The sequence below is a fragment of the Ceratina calcarata genome, unplaced genomic scaffold (assembly GCF_001652005.2).
Source record: "Ceratina calcarata isolate Rehan_Ccalc_2016 unplaced genomic scaffold, ASM165200v1 scaffold60, whole genome shotgun sequence".
NCBI classification, from domain to species: Eukaryota; Metazoa; Arthropoda; class Insecta; order Hymenoptera; family Apidae; genus Ceratina; species Ceratina calcarata.
In genome coordinates this window covers 1,104,596-1,115,304 of record NW_017177240.1, presented here as the reverse complement: position 1 = coordinate 1,115,304, position 10,709 = coordinate 1,104,596, and the positions used below count along the sequence as shown (strand labels likewise).

The 10,709-nt window shown below is 32.5% G+C and overlaps 1 protein-coding gene across 4 annotated transcripts; it reads right to left on the bottom strand.

Annotated features, from left to right (window-relative positions):
• Window positions 1-296: 296 nt before the first annotated feature.
• Window positions 297-10,470, bottom strand: LOC108629969 (uncharacterized). Of its 4 annotated transcripts, XM_018032985.2 has the most exons (13): window positions 9,996-10,470; window positions 9,632-9,793; window positions 9,351-9,548; window positions 8,984-9,103; window positions 8,571-8,603; window positions 7,201-7,312; window positions 7,003-7,126; window positions 6,792-6,921; window positions 6,435-6,491; window positions 5,498-5,623; window positions 5,148-5,401; window positions 4,870-5,057; window positions 297-4,576 (listed from the first exon to the last, which is right to left on the bottom strand). In XM_018032985.2, the coding sequence occupies exons 1-13, from the start codon at window positions 10,021-10,023 to the stop codon at window positions 4,276-4,278; spliced, it is 1,833 nt and encodes a 610-aa protein (XP_017888474.1). In that variant the 5' UTR covers window positions 10,024-10,470; the 3' UTR covers window positions 297-4,275. The 4 variants fall into 4 exon arrangements, with proteins under 4 accessions (XP_017888474.1, XP_017888477.1, XP_017888476.1 ...); XM_018032988.2 differs by lacking the exon at window positions 6,435-6,491 and having other exon boundaries at window positions 9,996-10,469; XM_018032987.2 differs by lacking the exon at window positions 8,571-8,603 and having other exon boundaries at window positions 9,996-10,469.
• Window positions 10,471-10,709: the final 239 nt, after the last annotated feature.

Sequence of the window (10,709 nt, the reverse complement as noted above, 5' to 3'; positions counted from 1 at the left end):
GTTATTGACCAATTAATTAATTGGGACGAATTATTTTTTATATTGCTTTTGTAAAATTATTACTATTTGTTCGAAAAAATTAGATTCAATGAAAAGCGTTGACAAAAACAGATATATCATATCGTTTGGTTCTTTCCTTCCAAAGCTTACTCAAACTTTGCTTTTCCTAAGAAAGTTACATCACCGATAACGTACATTTTTCTTATCTCCATCTTTCAATTTATGGAAGTAATATAGCGAGGCCATGAACTACAGCAAAAAGAAATTAATTGACGGTAAAGATTGATAACGCAAGCTTTCCTTTTCCTCTGTTTATATTGCTTCAACAACTTCACCTATTTCTTCCGTGACTTACATAATAGATGAATAATATTTAAAAACCTGATTTTACAATTTCGCTGCGTCCCCTCCAGCAATACTTCCTTAATCATTTATAAAATGAAACGCTTTGAAACCGATTTATATTTTATATTATAATTCTCTCCGCTTACTTTCTTACTTCACGCAGAAAAGCCCAGATACTATCACAGTTCCTCTTCCACGATGAAGTAACTTAAAATTAGTCTTTTACTTCCGTTTCCCCTGTAGACATTACGATCCTAGCAGAACGCTACTAATCATGGAGGCTACCAAAATTTAATAATATTCAATTTCAGTAAAAAGAATCCTTAAAACCACAGTGTACAGTTTTAAAGCTGATATTAAAACGAAATTTAAAAACTATGCAACCACTACTGTGTGAACTATCCAAACAAAAAGTAGATAGTAGCAAAGGTAATAGAACAACATTTTTTAAATGTAGAATGATCATAGTAGATTTTGGCAGCACCCATTTTGTTAACTATATCGAACATCTCTCCATGCTAGATACAGGTAACACCGTTTAAGCTCAAATATCAAGGTCTAGTTTCAAGACAATTCAAATCAATTGGTTGGCCGGAGAGCTACAAGCCTGCACGATCGGTTTCCCCCGAAATCCATTAAGGTCCCGGCGACTCTACGTTTATAAAGCAGCAATCAAATACATTTGTCAGTCATTACAATGCATTTGATTTGAAACATGGCGTACGAACAATTGCGAAGCAGTATCTGCGAACTGGAGATCGACGACAATTAAAAAATGATTCGCTTGAACGGAAACGGAAATCTATTGCGATTTGCGTATACTCGTTATATATGTATATATACGATGCCAATTAAACTCTTAAATAGAAACTAAGTGGACGTACATATAATAAGTATGCGTGTACTTAAAATCTAAGCGTAAATAGACGGATAAACACAATAGTGCGACTAGTACTGAAAGCGCGTAAATACTAATGCTAATACATACGTACATACAATATTATGTCAGATACGTATTCGTACGTATGTACATACGTACGTAAAATGTAACACGTAGCTTGGAAGCTCACGGCTGGAAAAGTTCACTTAAACATAATAATAAAATTTCGTTTCGTTTCGTACATAACATTTAGGCCTTACGTAGGAATCTGCATCGTCAGGTAAATTGAATTTAAAGAGTTTCGCCACGTAGTAGAATTCACGGTTCGCATGTTGTAATATATATTAATTTATATTTAAATACTTTGAATAGGTGTATATCTATATTCGAGAATCTGCATATATTTATATTATGTATATAATAATAGTTACTCTCTATATTTGATAGAATTTTTAAAAACGTGCTTCTACGCAACAAGTGATTCTTCTCATCGATTAAATTGATCTGAGGTCCTGCTATCATTACAAATCTGCCACTAGTCATTTATTCTCTATTTTCACATCGATATCGTATGCTTCAATAAATAAATATTTTCGAAAAGAAAATTCATACATTTCTTACAACTTCAGAATGAAACAGTTGCGTCTCATAAAATATCGAATAAATAGAATAAATAAATAAAGTTTTAATTCGGAATATTAATTACGGTGACTCGTGCAAATTATAGATTATCATGCGCGCACGATGAGTTAGAATTTGAAGATTTTGCTATCAACAATACGCCTTGTGTACCGACACGTTATTTTACGTCCTACGTTCCTACTCGTTTAGATTTATGCTCGAATCCAATCGTTTACCTCTAATATACAGTTCTGATACGCTACCCTGTGCTTTAAAATCTATAAAGAAGTTCAAATGCGAGAAAGTTACATTCAACATTTCGAACGAAGCGTAATGATATCGCCGAATTTTTTGTCAAACGTATTTTCTCAAGTATTTGAAAATGTTTACGTCGGAATTTGAAAAAGGCAGTAGAAGTCATGATGGTCTGTTACGCAGGCAATCGGAATATTAATCCAACAAAAATTCTAATATTTTAAAAGAAACAGGCAATTCATTAAACGATTAGAAATTAAGTGATTTAATTTAAGCTCGAATAAAGGTGTAAGAAAATATTTGCTATTTACTTATCTTCTAAGTTTTAGAGAAATATTCCTTACCTGCCTGCGTTAATCAAATATACAATTGAACACATTGGTATTTCAATTAGCGTCAAGTAATTGTACAATTTTCCATATATTTGGTACGTATATCACGATCCAAAAGTTTAATCGGACTTAATAAACAGACTACGATAAAACTAAAAAGAAATATGTATAGTTATCAGGTTTACGACGAGATATTATAAAAATAAGGGAACAATTTTAAGTGAAAGTAGGAACAATGCACACTCACAACCATCCAGGATAATGTTTACTATTTGAAGATATCTAAAGATAATCTCCCTAGTAATAAACTACACACAAAGTCTATAGGGAGTCACGTTTATATACTTACAGATATTGCGTTAAAGTAAAATAAAATCTGAAGCTTTAACAAATTTTAAACATATCATAACAACAATAAAATCGATTCATATAATTAATCTTGTCTAAGGATTGGTTATTATTAAAGATATATATTGCACTATAACAAAAGACCCTAAGAACGTATCATCCCGTAAAAGAAATAATTCTAATAATAAAAGATTGAATTTGTAGTCTTTGAAGTTCGATTAAACTTTTGGAAAATCTATTTCATCAAATTCGAGTTCTATGGATGTTCCTCTTTTATAACATCATTGGACAGATTTGTTTGAAACGATAATATACTCTGATAACCGTGTAATATTTGTTAATTAATTCTGTATTAACGATGATTTGATTTAGGTAAATACTGCCAAATGTATTTTCTGCCTTTGATCTCAGGTATCGTATTCTACATTTAAATTGATTTGCTTACTACGCTGAGGCTTCATTTAAAGCTTTCCGTCGTCTTCTTATATGTATATGTGTATGTGTGTATGTGTGTGTGTGTGTGTGTACTCAACTTGAAATCCTATCCACTAATTTTTGATATTTAAGAGCCTCGTTACACTGACATCTAAGTTACTATTCCAAATGTCTGAATTTTATGACACTCGTTTCGCGTCGCGTGCACAAGATTGTAACATGCTCCAATGGGCATATGCACACGCGATTTAGAAATGCGAAAAACAAATGGCACCAGTCTTAGGAATAATCAATTGATCTCTGTTGCATATTACTTTCGCGATATTACAGTTAAATAAATATAAGATAATAATAGACGGTACATGAAAAGTACAGTGTATATGAATAATTCTATAAAATCATATATTAATATTCTATATATAATCACATCGAGTTGATGTTTAGTATACGTTAGCAAAGAATAAGTATAGCAAACGTGGAATTATTTAACGACTTTGAAAAATTACGTTTCGAAATAGGAATCGTAAAAAATGTATTCGAAAGTTGTGTCAAAATAAAATCTTTAAAAATGAATAAGCACTTTTTCTCAGTCAAATGCATTTGTTGAGCGATTTCGAGTTTTGGAAGCATGTAATCGTAGCCTATCGAATTTTTTTCCTACTACTAAGAACGTCATTCGTACTAATTGTTATATACTTAATTAATTAAAATGCACTTGGTGCATCGTACTTTTTGACTATCGTACGTTTCGATTACGATCATATTTCCGCCTAATCGTAATGTAAATGACTGATCCCCGTCGCATTAAATGCAACGTGAAATACAAGAGGAAAAGTGAAATCAACTTATCCTATCTATTAAGTAATTATATTATGCAATCTGTGCGCTTCGGTTATCGCGAGTGCGCTAATTCATTTAAACTACGATTATTTTCAATTAATGAAAAACAGTTGGTCCACCTTGTATAGAAAAATCTACACAAAATAAAGAAACGCAGAGTAACGAATGATCGCATAAAATGCTATGCGCAGTGAGACGAGAAATAAAATCAGAATGTTATTAAACATTAGTCGGCGGATCCATAGCGCAAATAATGGATTTCATTACGCTTGCAGCAGCTAAAGACGCATAAGGCTGCCATTCCTTTATACGTGAACCATCTTTGTAATCAGAAATACCTCGTATTACGGCGAAACTTTCACGGCAATTGCCCAAAATGCTTTCGACCACGGCATCCATCTCTGCATCGAATGCTAGGGCCCCGAAACGAGCTGCAAACTTTTGTCTAAGCTGATCATCGCGTGCAATATATCGCCCAGATGCCACGGGCGCTAAGTGGATTCGTGGACAGCCAGTAATCCTAAAACATAAAGTGCAACACTCCTTTGTTTGACTGTTTGGAGAGTTCTTCCTGTAGCAGATATAAACATGAAATCCGCTGTACATATGTTACGATCCTAACTGAACCCATGAAGGGCATTCGAATATTTTTGACTACGTCTACTTGCGAATAATCTGCTTACGCGTCTGGTAATATATCATTGAGTTTACGACCGAAAAATTTTAGTGATAATAATAAAATTTCAGTAACAAGGGTATGACCTAAAATTTAGAGTATATTGTTGAATTTTAGAAATATGAATGGTTACTGACCTTTTATATGCTGCGTCTGAAGGTGCAATAGGATGTGCAACTTCAATAACATCTCTCTCGCCAATAGCCATATATAACTTGTCAGACTCCGGTGGTGGAGACTTAAAATCGTGTTCTGTTTGATCACTCAGCATCTCTAAACCGTCTTTCAGGTACGTTTGCCACGGAGGGTTCGCTTCATTCTCCGACTAAAAACAATTAAGCGTTCAATAATTATTCGAGGCTCAATAATTGTTCATAAATTGCAACAATAATTTTTAAATCGGTAAATAAGTTACCTGATCTTTGAGATTAGCCGCGATTTCTTGAAGACATAAATTTGGTGGACAATATTCTTTGGTTTCGAAATGATAATCGCCACTTTCGCTCGATTTTGCACTTTCACAGTACACGTAAATGTATTTCTTGTTATTTGGAACGGGATGAGAGATGACAACATCGCCAAGGCGTACGTGTTTGTTGTAATCCGTATAATGCGGCACACCTCCTCCGATTCCGATTAAGAAAACGAAATCAACTTTTTGAAATGTTCCTAAAACACATAAAATAAATAAACGTTATCACAATCCCATACGAATGATCTAGTTTTGATTGCAATAGCAAATTAAGTTGATCATCTAATAGTTACCTAGCAATCTGGTAGTCGTATTTCCTGCGGCAGTCATCGCTTCTCTTGTATGACCCACAGTTGGCAATTTCGTGCATACAATTCTATGCGCACCAATATTGCCCAATGTATATACATTTGACTCACCTATAACAAAATAAATCTTGTTGTTAAATTGAAAATTTGGCGATTTTCTAAACCGTGAAATTTGTGTATGATACATTTGCATTGTGCTATTATTATTGGAAGACTGGTATCGAACCCGTGTATTATATGCGGAATTGATTAAAAACAATTCATTCCAAGTGCAATTGTGTTCTGTACTGATTGTTATCAAGTATGGTAAATAAATTTATTCATTGATCAAAATACAGAAAGATATTCTTTCATAGTAAATCATTTTAACGTGTATATCTACGTGATTGAAAATCTATATAATGCAAGTATATTGCACATAGTGTTGCGTATTTAATAATAAATTAATTAACTCAGACATAAATATAAAAAAAAATGAATCCTTTTTTGAAATAAAAAGAATTATTATGAACAATTAATACCAGTCTTAAACAAAAAGACGAAACAAAATAATATTATAACAATACATTTCGTACAAACAAAGAATAACACATAAACGAAAAAAAGACGAACAACGTTGTGATGATATAGCACCATGCCCATTTAATATATTATGTGTGTGCGATGAAATTTATTGCTGAAAGAGTAAATGTTTAAAGGATGGAACGGCACGATGATAATATTTCGTATGTGAAATCCATGACAACATGACAACGCATCTCTTTAGCTATAGAAAAAACGATACTTTCGTAAGAACATCAATTAATATAAATCGTCCGCAGCACTGTGATTCTGCGATGATTCTTGTATACAAGCAATTGGCAAGCTAGAACGTTAAACGACACTGAAACGAAGAAAGAAACTATATTACAAACTACTTTACCAAAATGACATGAGACTCGCGGTACTCCGTTTGGTGCATCGGGTGAGGTTGCCGTACCTAAAGTTTTATGCGTAGTAAAATATATTCATATGCGCAGTCTTGTACTTTTGTCATTGATTGATTGACAATAGTAAAAATCCGTACCAAGTTTCGAATGAATTTTTAGAAATAAAAATATAAGAGGTCTTATTTTATTACGATGTGTAGGAAACTGATAATCTATGTATTTAAAATATATTTGCGAGTTTTTATTGCGAGAGATTTGCAATTTATTTGTAGTATTTTGTTTAACTTCCATACTTGTACAGTGAATTATAGGAGAAACGGTTTTTCGATAAAAAGTGAAATATATCTTACCAACTGTAGTGTAGCGTACAAACGTTTCCTTGTTTTCGATCATCGAATCGACAGCCAACTTTTCGCAATACTGCGCTGTAATAATTGCAATAGTAGGTTGCTTCGCCACTTTTGGCATCTGTTTCACGATCTAAAAATAGATGAAACAACTTATTACATGAATGGCTATTACAAATTATTCATTCTAAAAATATGTGGAAATGAAATTTACTTGGACTTGTGTGTCTTGATGTACAACTCTGGTGAATGCTCCATGTTCCATTGCTTTAACAACACCTTTCTCTTGTAACTCTTTCAATTTTTCTTCAACTGCGACAGGGTCCCAGCCATGCTGCCTGTAACAATTGCCATTATATTTACACGCAGTTCGTACAATATAGATTATAAAAACTATACAGCAAAATCTTACTTTGCTATATCAGTTATCGTTACTGGATTCGGATAAGCAGATTCGATGAGCTCCAGCACTTTCTCCAATGTCAATTCAACCACTTGGCCAATAACTGTTTCATCTGTGGACACTGTTCAATAAAAAATTAAATTTTACTACATTCCGCGCACGTTATATAATTCTATAAAATGTAGCTGCTGAATGAGATGTATGATTTATGAGTGATTTTTTTTGATAAATGTAATTTTTTAACAACTACAGCCCGTCTATGTACGCATTTCACCAGCGCGATCACTTTTACAGTCAATAATATCATTCTTATTAAACTGTAACGAGATACAAAGACGGGAAACTTATCAATTTATAAATCTCAAAATCGTTTAAAGAACAAGATATCAATTTTCGATACATTTAAAACTTCTTTTATTTTCACGAGATCCATAAAAGTAATTTGTATTGAGCAGAAAAAGTGATCCGACTGTTGCGGAACAAATCGTATGCTAAATATGTGTCTATCATATCATATATAGTCATGTGATGAAAATCTACTTGAAACATGTAGTAAGAATGTAATTGAAACTTCTAATTGCCTCTTATGGAGCTACTGGCACAGAAATTAAAGATCTTATATGGTAGTAGGTGACCATGAGTAGAAGGTGAACAGTTTGTATGGATATGCTATACTAAATAGCAGTATTGCAATAAAAAGTTTCATTGCACACTTTACACTGAATGTATGCTTATATTATTGTATTATTTTCGTGTGTGTAATAACATCACTTTTGGTAAACGTAATTAGTGCTACAAATGTTCAAACTTTGAATAGAACATTCCTAATCATGCATTTAAATTACGAACATGATACGATCCATGAGTGAAATGTACATGTAATTGAGATGAACAGTTAGATAAGAAAAGTCTCTTTTTCGTTAATCGATGCATAATTCATAGAGAAAAATGTTTTATTGGAAAAATTATTATTTGAAATGTTGCTAAAATAGACAGTCAGTAAAACAAATTAATGTCGAATTGATGAAAAAACTAAGGAGCACGTTGTGTTAAGCCAATGTTGTTATGGCAACTACTTTATTGCGTGAAGCAATAGAACAGATATCTACCGGTCAACATTAAAATAGAATTTTTCTCGTTTACTCCTTTCGCAAATCGTGTAAAATGGATGTGAATTAATTCATCGAAATTTTAAGACGCTAACTAAAACAAATTTTCAAATGTAGGACGTTCTCAATAAACTGTTAACCGGCAAATATTCAATTGTATTATGTATTCATGTAGTAGCCTGCATATAAAAAAAATCAACATAAACAAATTGCAATAAAATATGCAATTCTTTCATTATTTCCAACCTGATTCCCAACTAACTTTCTTACATGGAAGTGTGAACAGTATGTGACCAGTGTCAGCTGTGAATAACAAAGATTACAAATGATTTATTTTATATGAAACAAATATGTAACGCGCGCAGGAAAACTGTGCACAAGTAACATGGGCTACACAAATGTTAACTGTGCATTTCCTTCAGTTTCAGTTGTAATATACACTTGAGACACACTGCTCCAATATCTTTCAATGAAGCCCATTTAGTTCAATGAATCTAATCAAATAAATCTTGGTACTCCTCTTTGAGAGTTATTTCATTAACATAAACTGTACCGTGAGACAATTAGATAAATAATTTCAACGAAGTAAATGAATCAGTACATTTATGTTTAAACATGATTTTCGGATGTTAGAAATCATATAAAAATTGTTTACATATTATTATTTTATGTAATTCACTTACATGGTCTAGCTGGAAGATTAACTGGCTCTTCAAGTTGTTTCAATTCAACTTCTATCTTCTTAATAGTACAATATTTATGCAACATCAGCTTCATTATTTTTTTTATAAAGCCCACGTAATCTGTAACACAAGAATACAGTTTGCTGACATAATTATACTGTTCATAATGTACATAACTAATCAATAATTTATAATTAAATCTGATGATTTATTTATAGAATATAAGTATTACAATCGATTATAAATAACAACTATCTGAGAAAAATTTAGATCACGTAATAAATCAATAATTTATAATAGAATTTAATACTTTAAGTTTAGCTAGAAGGTAAATGTACGCATCAATAAAGATTAAAGTGAATTTTACCTCTTGGAAATTCCTGAGGACTGACTAATTCCCTAAAGAATTCCTGTGCTACACTTGGATGTTCAGTCTCTGAAAGTCTGTCTATAAACCAAAACTGCAGAGTTCTGGATTCTTGGGTATGCTTTCCAGTTTGAGCACTCACCAAAAATACTCTGAATTGTAAGCAAAGATGGGCAGGCTGAATTTCACCATTTGTAGCTATAAAAATTTTATTTCATCATATTTCTTTATGTCAATATTACTACAAACTGTTGATTAATTGTGAAATAACTATAGAGTACCAGCAACTGCTTGTTTGTTAATAACTATTCCTTTGTGATCACCTCCAGCAATATGAACATTGTTTTCATTTCCATTCTCTGCTGGTGGTTCTAATGCTTGCCTCTCTATTATAAGAGTTGTGGAATTTGCAGTCTTGCATTTTGGAGTCATTACAATGTGTTCTAATTAATCAAATATAAAAATAGATATTAAACTTGACTAAAAAATATTAATACAAGAAAAAATGAGTATTATACAATGAACTATATTTCAGTTGATTACAGTAGATGTGTCTTTTGCTGATTGCATACAGAATATAATACAATATGTCACTGAACAATTCCATTAAGTACATATATTTAAAAAAATTTTATTTACACTGACCTGTTTTTTTCTCATCCATATTAGACATTGTCTTTTATCTTCTGTGTAGATAATTAGATTAGAAACTTTCTTAAGTCGCACTAAGTCAGAGATAAATGACAAAAGAAACAGTAAGACACGAATTCAAGCTCTTTTGCTCAGCTAACGACGAACCAGACGAACTGTCGTCCGCTTACTGCTCGACTTTTTAACCGCCTTCTTTACTGTGTTACCGTCCCACCACAGGGATTGTGAGTCTCGCGCCTGTCAAAACGGGAACTCTGTATAACCTCCTTACTGCATCCAGTCAACATTCCCTCATGTTCATTTAATATATGTGATCTTTAATAGATAATGCATCGCGAAAAATAAACACGAGCTCATTAACACTGAAGGTAGACGATATTTACTAACAGAGTGAACGACTCGAACACTATCGTAACAATTATCGATCGAAATGGTGACACATGCCACCGCCCTATGCCATACTTATATTTAAGTGTGACGTATATGCATTTATTACGTCACCTCTGTTTTTTGAGTTTGAACGCATCATAACCATCCTAAATTGTGACGTCGACGCTCATGCAACTTACCGTTCACAAGTGCGCGTTTATTACGTACATTTTATTTATAAGGTTATAAAAAGTACAAAAATATGGAAACTATTCTAAAGGAAATCATTAGCGATAATCCATTCATAGGTTCCAATTTTTAATTCTAATTCCTATGTGT

Bases quoted from the DNA above. Each gene is read 5' to 3' on its own strand.
- LOC108629969 (XM_018032985.2), bottom strand. From the start codon at position 10,023: ATGTCTAATATGGATGAGAAAAAAACAG. The intron at 7,313-8,570 runs GTAAGAAAGTTA...TTTATTGAACAG, and splicing joins CATACTGTTCACACTTCCAT to TGTCCACAGATGAAACAGTT. The intron at 5,058-5,147 runs GTAACTTATTTA...AATTGTTTTTAG, and splicing joins CGGCTAATCTCAAAGATCAG to TCGGAGAATGAAGCGAACCC.